General features: G+C 39.9%; 2 protein-coding genes across 4 annotated transcripts in view; one reads left to right on the top strand and one right to left on the bottom strand.

Moving 5' to 3' along the window:
* LOC116702705 (dehydrogenase/reductase SDR family member 7C-B) overlaps positions 1-3487 on the bottom strand; it is a 7648-nt gene extending 4161 nt beyond the window's left edge. Inside the window, exons 1-4 of one of the 2 annotated variants that reach the window (XM_032537071.1) lie at positions 3308-3487; positions 1781-1860; positions 950-1127; positions 716-828 (exon numbers count right to left, since the gene is read on the bottom strand). In XM_032537071.1, coding sequence (XP_032392962.1) covers positions 716-828; positions 950-1127; positions 1781-1834 — 345 coding nt within the window. In that variant the 5' untranslated portion in view covers positions 1835-1860; positions 3308-3487. The remainder of the gene's footprint in view (positions 1-715; positions 829-949; positions 1128-1780; positions 1861-3307) is intronic. The other variant, XM_032537072.1, reaches the window with a different exon arrangement.
* Positions 3488-6138: 2651 nt separating this feature from the next.
* LOC116702699 (splicing factor U2AF 65 kDa subunit) overlaps positions 6139-19302 on the top strand; it is a 50795-nt gene continuing 37631 nt past the window's right edge. The window contains exons 1-3 of one of the 2 annotated variants that reach the window (XM_032537064.1): positions 6139-6350; positions 12909-13083; positions 13765-13868. In XM_032537064.1, coding sequence (XP_032392955.1) covers positions 6302-6350; positions 12909-13083; positions 13765-13868 — 328 coding nt within the window. In that variant the 5' untranslated portion in view covers positions 6139-6301. The remainder of the gene's footprint in view (positions 6351-12908; positions 13084-13764; positions 13869-19302) is intronic. The other variant, XM_032537063.1, reaches the window with a different exon arrangement.

Genomic DNA, 19302 nt, shown 5'->3' with positions numbered 1-19302 from the left:
ATATATATATATATATATATATATACTAATTTGTGGATGAGAACTTTCTTCTTTCTTCTCCCATTACTCATCTCACGAACCCTCAGATTTGTCTTGTGATCCTTTGGAGGGGCTCGACCCCTAGGTTGGGAACCAACGGACTAAACCAGCTAACCGATTATAAAGGCAACGATAACATGATAACATGCTGCTCCAACACTGATGATGATGATGATGATGATGATGATGATGATGATGGCTTTATTGTTAGACTCCAGGTCCATTTAAAAACATACCACACAATTAAAAGGACAGACACGTGTAGTATACATCAGTATCAATATTAAAAGGATTCATTATCTAATAATGTTATATATATATAATATATTAGTCACTGAAGGCATTTTTCTGCAGAACAAGTACTTTTACTTTTGGTACTTTAAATACATTTTGCTGAAAATACTACTTCTTCTGTACTTCTACTAGTAGGATTCTAAATGCAGTACTTCTACTACTGATGGAGTATTTTAGTGTAAAGTACAGGTCAAACATGTTTTCAGTTATTTTACACTTTTTTGTTAAGTAAATAATTCCACATGTGCTCAGTCATAGTTCTGATACCTTCAGTGAGAATCTACAATGTAAATAGTCATGAAAATAAAGAAAACACATTGAATGAGAAGGTGTGGCCTGTACTGTACAACAGTGTTTCCTGTTTTGGTGCGGTTGTACTTACCACGGTGGGGTCTGAGGCGTTTGCCAAATCATCGGCCAGTTCTTCAAGTTTCTCCCAACTCTTCCCGCAGAGGATCAGCCTCGCGCCTCCTCTGTGAAACACACCTGCACATTCTGCAGGGATTTCAAAAAAATTAATAATTAAAGGTTGACTGTAAAATCAAAAGGATGACCAGAGTCTACCAGTAAGCTACTTTGGATTTGCAAATTCTCATTTGTTAAAGTAAAATATTACCTTTTCCAAGCCCAGATAAAGCGTCGGTTATAACCACCACTTTATTGCGTACAGATGTTTTGGACAACAGACCCATAATCACGCTATAGAGGTAGAAAAATCCAGCTGTCAGCACGACTACGCATGGCACCAGGAGAACAGTGGTGACCCATACTGAGTCCATCTCCTGGAGGATAGCCTGGAAAAATTGGAAAAAATGAATTAAAAAAATGTATATGCAGAATCATATACATATCTTTGTAATTGGTCATATAAAGATGAATAGGTCGACATTTTGGAAAGAGCGCTTATTCGCTTTCTGGCGCAAAGTTAAATAATAAGATTTCAGCAAGCAATGTGTTAGCTTAGCTTAGCTTAGCACAAAGACTGGAAACAGGGGGAAACAGCAAGCCTGCACATACCCCCCCCCCTCCCCCCTTTAAATTACCAAATGAAGTGATTTTGTACAGAATAAACAAATTAGATATAATGATGTTAATTATTGAGCTTTAGAGGTGATGGTTTTGACCAACACATTGTGTCACCTTCAGACACATGCTAGCTAGCTTTTCAACCCAGTTTCCTGTCTTTGTGCTAAGCTACGCTAACTGGCTGCTGACCCGTATTTACCACACAGACATGAAAAGTGGTATCGATCCTCTCGTCTGTATCTCAGGAAGAAAGCAAATAAGCGTGTACGAGTTAGCTGACATGCTTTATGTTGTTGGGATTTATACATTTTAAATGGAAAGGTATTTTTCTGATGATGCCGATGAGATGGGATGGGATGTCAGAGACCATTTAGGATCTAATGAACGGGATTTACATGGAAAAAAAAGGAGCGTTTCATACCCAAAAGCTCTCCGTCTCCGTAACATTGGAATCCATCTCACCTGCTACAACCATTTTTAAATCTGACTATTCTTACAACTCTGAAATAAAAACAGAGAACACATCTTTTTAACCATGTTCTTATATATTATACATATATATATATATATATATATATATATATATATATATATACTGTATGTATGATGGAAACAAAGAGTAAATGATAAATACAGCATCATTAATGTATCTATGTGACATTTGTGTGTACTACATGCACATACATATTTAGATATTTTTATACATCAACAATATGCAGAGAGTCAGTACTTCACGAGGTAAATCACATTCTCAAATCATTAAAAGCATGATTTTGAGCAAAAATCTTGATTTAGATCTTAGTTTCAATTTCCTGAATATATGAATGCGATAATATCTTAAACATGGGTGGATTACTGAACAGGGCCTACCGGGCCCAGACCCAGGGTCCCAGAGATCAGGAGCCCCGATGCCAGGGCCTCTGTTTGAACCGCCTGCTTACATTTATGGTGGGGAAATCAGCCACAAAGAGATGCAAAATGACCATAAAGACACACAAAGTGTCAACTTAGACAACAACTTGCTACAAAGACGTGCAAAACAACCACAAAGACACAAAAGGACCACATAGAGATGCAAAACAATGTTGAAGTGATGCAAAAACAACAACGAAAGACACAAAAAAAACGCAAATCAACCGCATAAAGACAAAAACAGACATGCAAAGATTACCAAGAAACACAGAATAGTCAGAAAGAGACACAAAAAAACACAAATCAACCGCAAAGAGACAAAAAGAGACATGCAAAGATTAGAAAGAAACACAGAATAGCCAGAAAGAGACACAAAACGACCGCAACGAGACGCAAATCCACTGCAAAGAGACAAAGTACCACAAAGACATGCAAGAGGACCACAGAGAGACACAAAACAACAACAAAAGGATTATTGCTCACATGTGAGGCTTCTTAAATGTCTGTGCACATTGTGTCGTATAACATCCACGACCTCATAGTGTTTAAGTCACATGATCAGCTTGAAGTGACAATCTCTCCTTTACATTAGATGCAATCTGTCAGAAACCGCTCGACGAGGCCAGTTTCTTGTCATCGCGTGATAAAGACGGGCTCTCACACGTTTCAGATTTGCCTAACCGTGAATTTGAAGATAACCTTTTGGTTTAGATTTACCATGCCACGCACCAGCTGTCCGTCCAAATATAAACCGCCCTAGAAATAGATACTGTATCTCCCACAAAGGTGCAATTCCACAGAGCACTGGCCACACTATTCCACAGCAGAGTGCAAAGAGGAATTAACACAATCAGAACTGAAGAGGAAAAAAAGAAATGGAGCACTTCTTATTCTGTGTTGACTAAAAGAAAAGATAAAAACCGAGTTTGTTGACCTCCAGTTAGTTGACACTAACTAAGTCACTGAGAGATGAAAGAGAGCGAGCATGTCAAACTGTACTGATATTGCCAGAAGTAAATAAGCAGCCAACACTTACTGCTCCTTTAGGTCTCTGTCGGGTGTTCTGGACTCTGCTTTTTGATTCCTCTCCCGAGGAGCTGCACGCTTCAGCAGCTCATTCCCACAGCTCCTCTGACATGACAGCCTGCAGAGCCGCCAGCGCAATACTTTGGGATTTGAGCTCTTTTAATAGCCGCACAGCTGAGTCAGTTATTTTCCACGCATGTTGTCGATAAGGTATGTTCAGTGTCAGGAAAGGCCGCTGCTGGGGAAGAGAGGTGGTCTTACTAGAGAAACAGATTGAGGAATGAAAGCGAGGTTTTTGAGAATCATGCATTTTAAAAGGATCCACGCAGCAGGTGATGTCAACTTCTAAAGGGCGAGATGAGTGTGACCAAAATTCCCTTAATAGAATTGAACAGTTAAAGTGTTTGCAATATTATTTTTATTTTCATCTTCACGCAGAAATAATGAGTTGAAATAGGAACATAATAAGTGACGGGAGTGATGGGTATATCTATGTACTGTACATGTTGTCCTTTTTTAAATGTGTTGTTCTCAGGTGGTGGAAAAAGTAGGCAATGTCAAACAAGATTGTAGTAGACTGCCTTAGTTAATGTACTTACATACGAACATACAGCTAGGGCTGGGCAATATATCGATGTTGTATTGATATCGCGATATTAGACTCGATTTCGTCTTAGATTTTGGATGTATCGTAATATCGTAATTTTACAAAAGTGTTGTCTTTTCCCGGCTGCATTACAGTAAAGTGATGTCATTTTCTGATCTTACCAGACTGTTCCAGCTGTTCTATTATCTACCTTTACCCACTAAGTCATTAAATCATTTCTGGAGAATATTTATCAAAAACTCATTGTGTAAATAATATTGTTAAATCAGAATCAGAATCAGAATCAGAATCAGAAATACTTTATTGATCCCCGAAGGGAAACTCTGTGTTGTAGTTGCACAAATATTATAAATAGAGTAGAAATACAAGAACTAAAGAAATATAAGGAATTGGTACGGTATTTACATAAAGGAATGTTATTATACATTATTTACATAATAACATAATTAAGGATTGGATGGTGAAAAGTGAAATAATAATAATAATAATAATTGTGGTATTGAGATTGCCACATGTCAGGCCAGTGTGTATTGCACAAAACAATAATACAGATAAATTGTCCAGTTTCAACCTCTCTAAGTGTGTGTGTCAGACACTTAGAGGGAGGAGTTAAAAAGTTTGATGGCCACAGGCAGGAATGACTTCCTGTGGCGTTCTGTGGTGCATTTTGGGAGAATGAGTGTCACTGAAAGTGCTCCTGTGATGAGCAAAAAGCCATGGGTGGGTGCGAGACATTGTCCAAGATGGCATGTAGTTTGGACAGCATCCTCCTATCTGACACCCCCGACGAGAGTCCAGATCCCCCCCACGACGTCACTGGCCTTGCGAATCAGTTTGTGAGCTGTTGGCATCCGCTACCCTCAGCCTGCTGCCCCAGCATGCAACAGCAAAGAGGATAGCACTGGCCTATAGTCAGTCAACTGTATCATAGTGTCTCAATGTCGACGTTGAGGTATTTGATCAAGAATATCGTGATATTTAATCTTCTCTACATACACCTAAAGTATATATGTTTGAGGTTGTTTTTTGTTTTTTATTGTTGGCTGCTTTAATTGTTTAGGACCAAAGAAGAAGAAAAACAAGCCTACAGTAAATTGACAAATTGTAATAGGAATCATTAATGCAAAGTGGAGTTTTGGATGTCACTAAATTGAAATGTGTTACTAAAGTGTAAACACGATGTACACATTACTAACGTCGTCAATTTAATGGTTAAACCTGGTGTAGTTAATAACTAGTGTAAAAACAGCTGAAAAACACATTTGTGTGTGTGTGTGTGTGTGTGTGTGTGAGTGTGTGTGTGTGTGTATGTGTGTGAGGGGAAATTAAGGGCTCGAAAATTCTTCCAATCAAGTTATTTTCATTCATCTAAGTATATTTTTCAGTAGCTGTTCTAGCTTTTTTTTAATCTTTGCTGTCTTTTTTTGTATTTTGTATATTGTTATTATATTTCTTGATTTGTGTGTGAGTGAGTATGTGTGTATGACCTATCTATCTATCTATCTATCTATCTATCTATCTATCTATCTATCTATCTATCTATCTATCTATCTATCTAAATAATTAGGCAGTGTGGCATCCCCACAATAAATCCATTGTGTCACTGTCCACAGACTACTGGCCTCATGCCTTGCAGTAGTGTATAACTGCATGTATGTAAAGTGTGTACAAACAAAGCAGTTGCTATTTCTTTAATTAGTTTTTTGTGTGTTTGTATGTAAATTTCTTCACCTTCAACAAACTCATGATTTAAAGCCAGAAGTCTTAAATCTAAGATCTTAAATATGAATCTTCTTGTTATTTTTTTTTTTTTATTGAAAAACCACAACATAATTAATCATATCTTCATGCTCTTCTTCAACAAATACTGTCTATCTTTAATTGTGTATATTTAATATGTTTCGTTCCAACATTTGAATTGATATTCAGGTCTCAGTGTTTTCCTAGCCTACATATTCAAGATTCGCATATAGCTGTATTAATTTAAAAATAAGTAAAATAACAGAAAATTAACGTTAAAGTATAGGCTAAAACATCTGGAAACTTCTTCCACCACTACATATTTTAATCATTCTTTGTAACATGTTCGAAAACTTGCTGTTCACAGCCGTCACCTTTGTTGTCTTGATTATCTTCGTTGTGTTTTGTACATCATTGTGCATAATTGTGCTGCAACATTGTAGAAATAACAAGGCGAACATTTTGTTACCTAAAACCCCGGTAAAGCTGAGGGATTTTATTTTGACGGGTTTAACCGGATGTTGTACATGTTAACTCCACCTTGACACCGGGGAGAGTACAGTGGTTTTGCTGCACTGACAGCGGGCTGCTTGGTTTATCCTCCCTCTCAGACGAGACAGACCTGCTATATTTTTGTACACCGAGACAGCCGGCATAATGTCGGATTTCGAGGAATTTGAGAAACAGCTCAGCGAGAACCGACAGGGTAAGTGTTAACGGTCTGTGCCCCAATTTGGTCTTCAAGCTAGCATAGTGCGTAACGTTAACGTTAGCTCCCGTGATATTTTATGAATGAATAACCCGACATGACAGCAACTTTAGCGTGTAGTTTTCGACAACATGACTCAGCTAATTTATGTAAACATAATTAATTTAAGGTTAATGATGTCGGTAATCTCATCCTTATCCTAAACCTTACACTGAACGCAGTCTGGGTACCGGGTAGCAGTGAATTTAACGTTACCTGCGCTTCTCTTGCGCGAGACAGCGAGATGCGAAACCACATTCAAATGTTGCACCTTTAAAATTGTTATCCTCTCCTGCAAAGATATATACAAGTAGAAATAACTTAATAAGACATTTGCCGAATCGACATCATGTACTTTTTAATTCGGCATCCGTTATTCGTTTTTGCAACACATTATGGATACAATTAATACTAAATCTCACATCTGATGTGTGTTATTCCCCTGATTACAACAACAAGAACAACAACAAAGTTTAACAGTGTTCCACAATCATGAGAAAACACTCAGCCGATACGTACATATAGTAAAACATTTTTAAAGATATTGGCCTCTAATAGATTATAGATTTAGTAGTCGGTTTAGCAAAAACGCCAAATGCACATAGCATTTGACATTTAAACCACTGTGTGGCTCAGATTTACACAGAAATGGAGAGTGCCTCTTTTTGATTTATTAAAGGGTCTTAAGTCATGTTCTGCCGTACCCAAGAAGAACAGCCACATTAAACTGTCAGATTTCTCAAAGAAGTACGATACAGGGGTTTGTCTGCTAACAGAGGGGACCGGAGGGAATCAGATCATGTTATTAATATAGAGAGGAGAGTCATTTTACCGTATTTTATTTTCCTTTTGTACGATAATTGTTTTTTGAGAAAGCAATTAGCTACAGCAAATGCCATGAAATGAGTCCAGGTACAGTAATTACAGCAAGACTTATTTCAAAGAAAAAAAACTTAAATTAAACATTCACTGGGTAATTACGCAGAAAATATTAGTATAATAATTATAACCACCTGTCATGAATAGTAATAGTAATGTAAAAAAAAGGTAAAAAAATACCTGTTACAAATTCCTTAAGCTCAATCATAGCCAGGTAACTGTCACATAAAACCAAACAGAAGATTGAACACTTGAGAAATACTTCTGGTAATTGAGTGAGTATTACTAGTCTTAAAAATAAAAGTACTTATTATAGAAAAAAATGGCTTCTTTCAGAGTGTTATCAGTGTTACTTCAAGGTGCTGATTAGGTATTATTATTATCTTAATGTCATATATGCACAACATGATAATATGTGATATCTTGTTGCACAAACTAAAGGCTAGAAAAAACTTTAGGAGATATCCTGTTAGTTTTGTTGTGTTAAAACGAAAATGTCATTCTTATTGTCTGTCAACCCTGGTCTATGTCCACGACGTTCCACTTCCGGGATTGCTCAGTTGCTGCCGGATGTCCCTCGTTTCGGCTGGATGTCCCTCACCTTCTGCTTTGTTTGTGTTGGAATCCTGGACTGCGGGGGATGTATGAGGACTATAGCGAGGCGAAGTCCCTCCTTCCGGTGAACAGGGAGACACATATTCCTTTTTGATCCTGTTGGAATTGAGCCATGGATTACAAATATGATGTTTGTCAACTTAAAGCGTCCATAGTCTGCTCATTTTTAGGTCCATAATTGTATTTTGAGGTTGTACCAGAATAGGTTTACATGGTGTCATTTAAAAAAACACCATATTTATGTTGTACTACACATTACTGCAAATCCTGTCTTAGGACAGAACGTGTCTTATTTTATCAATAATTATGATCAAACAAGAGGTCAAACCAATGCTATGATACAGAAACTGTAAAACATCATTAGATAATCTATGTACTGTATGTATAAACATCTTTACATATTTAACCATAAAACATATACAACCAAATGGAAATCGCCCAAGACTGAGCGTAACATGTCATGTGACTGAGTCGCTGAGTGACATGACATGACATGTTATGTCATGCTCAGGCCTCGACATAAGCCACTTTTTCTCTTTCTTCTTGTGTTCTGACTGGACCAATTTGGGGATTATTAAAGGAACACGCCACCGTTTGTTGAAATAGGGCTTATGACGGTCTCCTCTAGCTGTAGCTCGGTGGGCCATTGCATTTTTTGTCTGGGTGCACGCTTAGATGCTTGCTCGATGATGTTGCCGGTTGGATTCTTTTGCAACAGCATTGTCTTATTTCAAATGAGGCATACAGGACGAATGCTAACCTGCTTAGCAGTCCATTCATCATGAAAGCTGCTGTTTTTCCACAACGTTTTTCTTCAGACTCTCTGACACCGCCATTTTTACCTGACAACAGGTCTTTCTTTCGGCAAGCATCTTCCACCAATCAGCAATTCAGTATTTAAAGACTTTAACCATCCCTCTGCCTCAGTGAACTTCCCCATGATCTGAGATCTAAGTAGTCTATCTAGTCATCATTATGGATTTTCCATGTTTTTTAGGAGTTTGCTGACACTAATACATATAAAAAATATAGCATTAATTTAGTAAGAAAATGAAATATCAAACAAGAATATGCGTATTACGTTTAAATACATTTTCTTTTCTTTATTTGGCCCCCGGAGTGTCTGCTTAAAAACATTCTGGCCCTTGAAACAATGTAGTTAAAGACCCCTGGTCTAGCTTTACTGCTAATGTCACAACATACAGTGGCAGTTGGGTTACGACCATCTTCTTTTTTTTTCCTCTGCCAATCACACCTATGATATTTCTTTCAGGGCCAGTGAAAATGTAGGGGGGGCCATCAAAACTGATCTCTGGGGATTCTTTTTTTATGTTGAGCCCCTGTTATGCTAATGTACTGCAATTAATATGAAAGGAGAATATGAACAAGCCATATGGTCCAGGGGTAACTGCAGACACCTTCCTCTTCCTCCTCCTGATCCCTCTCTGCCTCTGCGCCTCTCTCTGAATCTGCAGCCTCCTCTTCATCCCTCACAGTCAATTCTTCCTTTTCCCTTTCTCTTTCCCTTCTTGCACTACTCAGATTTGTCTTGGCTGGCAGTATCCCCACTTTTAGGCTTCAGCTAATATCTCCAGCTAACCTGGCCTTTAAAAGTCAAGCTGTGAAAAGCTCCGGTTATCCTTGTATTACATTCCACTGTCGGGCCCTGGAGCTAATAAGTAGCCAAACAAAGATAAAATCAGAAGAGATTTATTACATGCACACACCAGTAATGTTTAGACTAGCCTTCTTATTAGGCTGAATCCCATTCCTTCCCCTTACCCCTACCCCTTGGCCCTTACCCCTACCCCTTGGCCCTTGAAACCAAGGGGTAGGGGTAAGGGGTGAAAACATACCCCTATGAATTGGGACACCACTTGGTGACATCACCCATGCAGTATTGATCACAAACCTCCAAGATGCCGTCTAGGTCTGTTGATTGTGTGGGTTTGGACAACAGTGATATATTTTATAGTTATTTTAGGTTCACTTTGGTAGTGCAGATTACTTATCTGTGTAGTACTTAGGTCTGTTGCAATACAAATGTGTATACACATGCATCATGTGTACATATACATACATATACACCCTGTATACATGGTGTGTGTAACTGTTTCAGTTATCACCGTTTTGAATGTCATTGATGTTCACAAAAACATTTTGTTGACAAAAACTGTCTTTATTGGTGATAAATTGAACTAACAGGCAAAAACGTTACAATAAATAATGTTACAGAACCATTGTCAACTATTAGAACCATAACTACATGTCGCACAATAAAAGGCACTCATGTGTAAAACTAAAAAAATACACACAAGACCACAAACAAACTACACACACACTACACTGTTGTAGCTACGCTGCTCTGATATTCCAGACCAGTCTGGAGCCTTTGGCCAGTAACCCCCCTCACATATCATCAGTGTCCCATATCAAAACCAACAACAATATACAAGTGCATGAACAATGAACAGGAATTAATTAATATTATTACAATAATAGTAGGCTACCAATGCAATAATGATGGGTACAACATGAACATATGAATTAGGAAGTCTGCTCGTTTGCAGCCCCACCTGGATCAGCTGCTGTGTCCTCCTGTGTGAGACAGGCGGTATTGTTAGCACGTAGCGATGTATCATAGACCGTTATATATATCTAGCTATACAATCTATGCGATCTATACAGTCCATTCAAGGCAGAAATATGTGGGACTGTTCAACGTTACGTTAGCGATTAGCGTTAGCGATTAGCGTTAGCATTGCAAGCTAGCGATTTTTAAAAAGTTTCAGTTAGGAACATGGGTACACATGTACAGGACTGCATAGACCACAAAACAAGACTGTCGTAACTTTTTAATCAATTATTTAAACCTGAAAGTACTTACATTCATGTGTCTCTCTGGTTGATGCAGCAGCCACACACTGCCTGTGTGTTTTCTAGTGAGGTCGCGTCCACACTAGATCCGTAGGGGTATACAGCCCTTGATCCATGCCCTACCCCTAGCTCGTAATTCGTATTGGACCGGCACTAGGTGCCGCGTGAACGCGCAAAAGGTAGGGGAAGGGCCAAGGGGTAGGGGTAAGGGGAAGGAATGGGATTCAGCCTTAATCCCATTGTGTGTGTTGTTTTCCCAGTGTGGCAGTAAAGGATGTCACCTGGTTTATTTTGTGCAGCCTTATTGCCGTGATACGTGAGAGGAAGTGCAGTGTGTAGTCCTCCTTAACTAGTCACACACAAATGATCGGTCTCAGCACGCACTGTGTGGCGCGTTATAACGTAACGCCACCCAAACAGCGACCCTCTTAGCGTTAGGAATTGAAACATGCTAGTTTGTAATATTTTGTATTATGCTGTTCTCGTCACCAGGGAGCAATTTGACCCCCCACTGTAGGGCCTTACCCCCCCAGCTGCCCCTCTAACTTTGGTGTTCAAAAACTGTGCTTGTAAAAACAAACTGCCACGATGTCCACAAGCTTCTTAAAAAATTTAAACAAACCATTGATTTATATTAATTAAAAATAAATAATATATAATATATATGTAGATGTAAGCTTAGCCCACTGCCCCTCAAACACTTATAGCTACGTCCCTGCATCAAACGTGCAGAGCAGCGTTCGCACGGTCTGGCTCGCACACAGCGAGCGGGCAGGGGGATACGATTACATCGACAGTTATTATTTATTATTAATAAGCTGCCCCCCCTTCCCCCCGTAGATCCGCCGCTGCCTTGCATGATGCTCGGCTTGCTCGCTAGCTAGTTAGCTTAGCGCTGTTCCACAACACATGTAATGTTACCGTACCTGATGTTTTATCAGATTATGAGTACGTGTAACTTTAGTGGTAGCTTTAGCGAGACGTCACCCATGCGACTCTATTTAACAATGGACTGAGACCTTCTTGACATGCCAAAATTATCTTTCAAACTGACGAACTTCATACTTGTAATCCATGGCTCAATTCAAGCGGGATCAAAAAATAATTTGTCCCATGGCGGTCCACTGGGAGGGGGTGGACTTCACCTGTATGGTTAGCTGCTCCTCAGATCTCTGCAGGGTAAATCCAGACAGCTAGCTAGACTATCTGTCCTATCGGAGTTGTCTGTTGCACGACCAAAACAACCTTTGAACGTACACATGTTCCACCAAAACTAGCTCCTTGTTTCCTGAGTCTATTTTGCAGCGGCACCCTCATAGTGTCCGGGGCTTAACGCCGACCAAAACGATTCCGATTGGTTTAGAGAAAAACCAATAAACCAGAGCATGTTTTTCTCCCGTCCTGGAATACTCTGTGGACCACCCAGACCCTCCTCCGCAGCGCCGTGGAGGAAGGTCTGGCAAAGCGAGACTAAGAGCAAGGTTTAATCTGCCACTAACTGTAAACACCTGGCCGTTGCTTTATCATAATACATACTATTTACATTTTTATCATATGTTTTGTGTAAAATCAAAGTCAGTATTGCGGTTAAATAAATGAAGTGGAGTGAACAGTACAATGTTTTGCTCAGAGATGTAGTGGAGTAGTATAAAGAAGCAGAAATTGTTGCCAAATATCTTTCTGTCGATTTATCAGTTGATCATTGCAGCTCTTCTACATACAGTATTATTTATATATAGGGCTGGGCAAAGAAACGATTTTAATCAATATCATGATATGAGACTTGATATGGTCTTAGATTTTGGTTATCGTCATATAAGTGGTGTCTTTTCCTGGTTTTAAAGCTGGAACGTAATGCAATTTCTGAATTTAGTGTTCTAGCTGTTCTATTATTTGCCTTTACCCACTTAATCATAATATCCACCTTAACAATGATTATTTATCCAAAATGTTATTGTGTAAATATTTTGTGAAAGTGCCAGTTGTCAACCCTACAACGTCATTGTAATATCTACATCAAAGGGTATGTGGCCAATAATATTGGCATTATAATATCTCTGTATCGCCCAGCCCTACTTATGTATGTTGAGTATTTCCTTGGCAGACGTGTAGCAGCCTAACTAATTATTGCTTGCTGCTGCACAGAGAGAGAAAGAGAGAGACACAAAAAGAAGAGTCGCAGTGCCTCTCCTGGCCGAGGCAACAAGCACCGCAGCTGGAGCAAAGACCGGGGGAGCCGCAGCCGAGAGAAGAGAAGCCGCAGCAGAGACCGGAAAAGCCGGGACCGCCGGAGCTCCTCGCGGGACCACAAGAAGCACAGGTCGGTGGCTCACAGGGTTCTATATGGTCCATCCCCATCGGCCGAGACTCCATGGACTGGAGTCCTGAATAAGGTCTTGTTGTAGGACTTTTTCACAGCTCACATTTTGAAAAGAATTCCAGTTGTCGCTGATATCATTAACCCGTTAACAGCTGCGATCACGCTGTAAATCTATTGGTTGAATGGAACTGAGTACATTTACTTAAGGACAAATCAGAGGTACTTATTTGTACTTGAGCGTTTTTTTCTTATCAGCTTGAATGACTACGAATTAAGATATTTGCATACAAAACATATGAAAATGTTCAGTTGAAACCATTATTTGAATTAGCCACAGTGTTGATCATTATTGAAGTCATTTTAATGCAAAAAACATTTTGTGGTTCCAGCTTCTTAAATGTAAAGATTTTCTGATTTTTTTATAATGTTAATAATTGTAATGTTATTAGTATTGGGAAGGTGTCACTCATGGATTTGGGTAATTGTGATGGCATTTCTAACCATTTTCTGAATTCTTTGAAACCAAACAATCAATAGATTCATAACCTCTCTGCGAAGATTCAACCGTGAGATTAGCAGTGGAATCAAAGCATTTAATACTCATCTATTTGGGGTCACCCCTACTTTTTACAGCTCTTTTTTTAAAGAAATCATTTCACATAAATTGTGTTCTCCCTGCAGCCACTCTCCAAGGCGGACAAGAAAGAAAAGGACCTGCAAATATTGGGATGTGCCTCCTCATGGTTTTGAACACATCACACCAATGCAATATAAAGCTATGCAAGGTACCTATCATGTTTGCTTTTTGCTTGCTTAGTGCCTGAGTCAAACATCTTCAAACCTACACCGGCAAGGAGCATTAAAGATTTTTTTAAATTCACCAAAAACGTCCAAATAGTAGCTCAGTCAGTAGGGGAAGTGGGTTGGGAACCGGAGGGTCACTGGTTCAAGTGCCCATAAGGACCAAACAATGGTGGTAGCTGAAGAGGTGCCTGGGCACTGCCAAGGTGCTCTTGAGCAAGGCACGAACCCCCAACTGCTCGGGGTGCCTTACCATGGGCCGCCCCCTCACTCTGACATCTCTCCATTTGGTGCATCTACAGGTACTGAGCATGTGTAGTTCAGGCATGTGTGTAATAACAACAGAGTGCAAACATTGTAATTTCCCCTTGCAGGATTAATGAAGCATACATTATTATTATTATTAATGTCATGAATTATTTTTTAATTCATCAGATATCTAATCTACTGGATCAGCTACAATAAGACTGTCCGGTTACTGTCGGGTTATTTTGCCCATGAACAATGTCTCTATTGATTTTCCAGAAAACTAAAATAACAAATGATAATAGATTAAATAAAAGAACAGATATTGTGCTAGAATATTTAATCCATATCACCCACCCTGAATTTGCAGGCTCTATAAGTACTGAATATATATTTCACAACGTTTTATGCAGGTGCTTTCTTGGGGAGAAAATGAACCAAACAAAAAAAGTAGAGATCTTCAACAGGGGTTCTAAGAGTCAGCGCGGGGGGGGGGGGCTCCAAATTTTTGTCAAAACCAATATACCTTAACATGAATCCAACATATTATTAGCACATATAGAAAACATTGATGATAGGCTTACCCGCCTATAGGTAAGGTAGTCACCAAGGTAGCCCCCCACAGGTACAGTTAATAATTAAAGCTGCAAGCAGCGTTGGACGGGCCCTCGCTAATATGTGCGCGTTGGGGTTACCGGGCATTTGACACTGCAAATTGTCACCAATGAAGATGGAACTCCCTGCTGAGTTCATTGATACCTCACACAAGACTCTACGTCATACAGTTCATTATCTGTGAAAAGGGGCGTGGCAGAATCATAGGGGGCGGGTCAAACCATCACCAATGAAAAAGGAAGTCTGCTGAGTTCATTGATACCTCACACAAAACTATACCTTAAATGGGTCACCGGTTAGGAAAGTGGGCGTGGCTTACACATAGGGGGCGGTCCAAAGCATCACCAATGAAGAAGGAACTCTGATGAGTTCAATAACACCTCACGCAAGACTCTACCTTAAACGGTTCAAATGTTTCAAATGTATTCAAATTTGGTGAGTTGTTGAATATGTTAAGCCCTCAAAAAGGCAATTCATTTTCCTTTTTTAATAATTCCTTCAGTTCCAACAGGGCCTTCGCCGCTGTCAGCGCTCGGGCCCTAAATAGTTACTTCAGAAAGTAACTAATGCGTCACTTTCAAGTTTTAAAAAATTTTAAATGCTCAAATGTGACCACACCTCCACCCCTCTTTAATGGAACTTAAAATACATGTGCACGTTGAGGAAGGCCTTATATAATATTTACACTGCTCTATTAGATACACGTACACTGGCTCGAATAAGTTTACACACCCATGCTGAAGTTGATTTAAAAAGAGGAATAAAAAACATCTTTTGGAAATTGATCTTAATGCGTTAATTCAAAATATTTAGATAAATCCAACCTTTTAAGGAAACCAATTTTCCTTGTGAATGAATAATGCATTGTTAATAAATGAATGTTCTTTCTTAAAATACAGGGGCATAAGTATACACTTTGTTAAATTCCCATAGAAGCAGGCCCATTTTAAAGGCCAGTTATTTCATGGATCAGGGTACTATGCATCCTGGTGGAGTTCCCTTTAGCATGAGTGTGGAAACGTATTCAAGCCACTGTATATGTCTTGGCAATGAAATACATTTTTTAGATTAATATAGGCTATTTTTCAGGCGGGTGCCTGTGCGCTGTCAGTCTTCTAGGTTAAAATGGAATTACAGGTTGTTGTAACTGTCTCAGATTTTGATTAAACCTTGGATATATTAAGAATGCGTTCCAAAACCAAGGTCTGTCACATATTTCAGTAATACATTTAGGAAGTAAAACTGTGTTTTACTTAAATATCTGATCACCATTTTGGCTGTTTATAGCATTATGTCTTTTAATGTGATAAAATACTAAATAATAATTTTGACTATGTATTGGTATGTAATTTATGGTGATGTAAGGTGCTGGAAAAAGCTTTTAAAATGGACCTTGAAAGTGCTTGAATTAGACCTTGGAATAGGTGTACGAGCCCTGATTAAAATCATTGGATTCATTGATTATTCCCAAAATAAAGAAGGAAACTGATAATTGATATTTACCAAATAATTCAAGTTTGTAGCTGATTTGACAATAACCAGTGTATATTCTTAATCATTTCTTCTTCATAAAACTGTGAATTGCAGCTGTGTTTGACCGGCTCTGTGACCCTAAATAAACCGGTTTTGTCCTAAAGTCTAAAGCTACAGGAGACTTGTAGTAAACCTACAAAACGTCCTCAAAGAGGACATTAATGTAACGCTCGTGTTGTCTTCCCGTAGACATCCATTTAGGTTTTCTGGGTCAAAATCTTAAGTTAAAACCTTCTTAAAACACTTTTGTCACTTTTCCAAAAGTTCCTTGTTAATTTTTTTGTGGACATTTTTGTTGTTTTGACCAAGTTTTTGAAGCTTTCTCCGACATTTGTTGTCCCCTTTTGACGTTTTCTAATTTTTCCCGAAGGTCTTTCTCACTTCATACAATGTCTTTGTTGATTTATTCCAGACTTTCTTGTTGCTTTTCCTTACATTTCTGTCACTTTTTCAGTGTTCTTAAACCTTTTTTTTCTTTTCTTAAAATGCTATGAAATTAAAACACACAAATTCAATGAAAATAGAGAACTGATCAGTTATTTAACTTGTGAGGAGCGTTGTATGGAACCATCTACGTTTTTTTTTTTACACCTTAGTTGAAGGATGGTTGGGGTGGCAGTAGTCAGTCCGTAGGGAGTTGGGTAGGGAACCGGAGGGTACTGGTTCAAGTCCCCGTAGGACCAAAAAGTAAGGAGTGTGGATTGGGGGCTGGAGAGATGCACTTCACCTCCTGGGCACTGCAGTGCTGTTGGCAAGGCACCGCCCCCCCACCCGCCAGGGCTCTGCTTCGGCTGGCAGCCCACACTCGACATCTCTCCAGTAGTGCATGATAGATCTGAGCATGTGTGTGTGTGTAGTTCAGGACTGTGTGTAAAACTAAGAAAGAGGTGGACACAGAGTGTAAATTGTATTTCCCATAGGGGTCAATAACAGATTAAAATTAAATTAATTTATAATTAATTAATTAATTAAATTAAGGGAACCCAATTCTGATTCAGAAACTTTTGAAAATGGGTCAAATTTGACCTTGAGGACAACAGGAGGGTTAACTATTTCTTTGGATGAACAACATCTACCCCGGAAAAAAAAAAATATATTTAGTATATTATAATTAACATATAAAATAATTTGAGCCCATTTAATTTTGGGGGGTTAGGATGCAATGAGCGTTGCATTTCCCTGATTAAACATCAAACTATATTACAATGACTGTAGTGCAATTTAAATATAACAAAAGACTACTCGACTAAACCAATTAACTCAACACGCAACTAACTAGGATTAGTTAAAGAAAACCACAAACAAGGTCCTGGTTTATACTCACGGCAAACAGCCAAATTGTTACAACGGCTCACAGGCCACAACAAAAGAGGGAGATGCACAGCAACGTAACAATAAGAAAGTGAAATTTATTAAATAATGATGCAAACAAGAGACATGTGTGATTGTCAGATCAGTGATGGAATGAAGGGGATGGATGTAATGGAGAATGGGAGGTGCATGTTGTCAGTAGTTAACGCAAACAGAGAGAGAAAACACGTTGGTGCGCCGTGGGAGATGCGGCCGCCGGTCTCGGGGCAGGCGGGGTTAATAGTCTGGGAGGCGGCCAGGGATCACAGTCATCCATTTCGCTCGCTACACCGCAAGTTAACAAGACAAACCACAGTACACATGTAGGACAGGCCCAGGGCCGGAACAACAAACAGGACATTATTTTATAGCTAGTGTTGTGTGTATGCAGTAGTTGTGATATAGTCGTAAAGAATAGTTTTAGTTTTCTACATCGCCACAGGGTTTGTCCCCCCAGCGTACCCTCCCGTTTACCACGTGGCTGTGGGGTTGCCTTCTTCCTCTTCCCAGACATTGGTGGTTCTCACACAACGTCTCCGCCGGCACGCTGTTGGGGTCTTCACTATTTACCCATAGTGGGGATATTACCATAGCTGGGACAGTGGTTGACGGGCATCAGGGGTTTCACTCACGATGGACTGCATGCCGCGTCTTGGGGCCCACTGCTGCTCCGAGATCCTGTAAACTTAGCCTGGAAGGGACCATTACCATGTGTGCCACGGGGAGGCGTGTACGAGGTCTTGGCAGTGGAGAGGCTATGTACCGGCGGGGCCTTACACACTCGGCTCTTTCAGCCCCTGAAACAACAGGGCGGCGTCGGTGGCAGTAGCTGGAAGCAGAGAGTGCGCGAGCAGACAGACACAAGCATGTAGCATGCAGCAGCTATGTAGCATGCAGCATGTGCAGCATGTAGCATAGTGTAGCATGTAGCACGCCCTGAAACAAGCTCACTACTCCAACACTGCTGTACTGACGCATCAACGCCCCCTGGAGCAAACACACACACACACACACACACACACACACACACACACACACACACACACACACACACACCACACAACCCACACACACAAACCACACACACACAGAAAGACCCACACAAACAGCTGACAGACAGACAGACACACACACCCATACACACATGCACACTCACACACAGACAGACCACCACATAGACAGACCCACACACACCCATACACACAATCACACACACACACCAAACACACACACACACACAGACTCACACAGACTCCACAGACAAGCAATAGAACACACACACACACACACACACACACACACACACCACACCACAGACGACAGACAACAGACAGACCCCACACAAACAGACAGACACACAGACAGACAGACAGACAAACAGACCCACACACACACATGCCCGCACGGACGACACACGACACAACACACCACAACAACACACATACGACCCACACAGACAGAAACACACCATGATGCCACCAAGCATGACACACACACACACACACAAACACACAACCACCCCACACACACACACACACACACACACACACCACACAAACACAAGAACCAACACAACCACATACACAACATGCACACACACAACAGACAGGATAACATCGACGACAGACAGCAGTTACTATACCAGTAAAATGATTGTCTCTTCCAGCACAGGCA

The sequence above is a fragment of the Etheostoma spectabile genome, chromosome 15, assembly GCF_008692095.1.
Source record: "Etheostoma spectabile isolate EspeVRDwgs_2016 chromosome 15, UIUC_Espe_1.0, whole genome shotgun sequence".
Classification (NCBI taxonomy): domain Eukaryota; kingdom Metazoa; phylum Chordata; class Actinopteri; order Perciformes; family Percidae; genus Etheostoma; species Etheostoma spectabile.
This window is presented reverse-complemented; position numbering and strand designations above follow the sequence as displayed.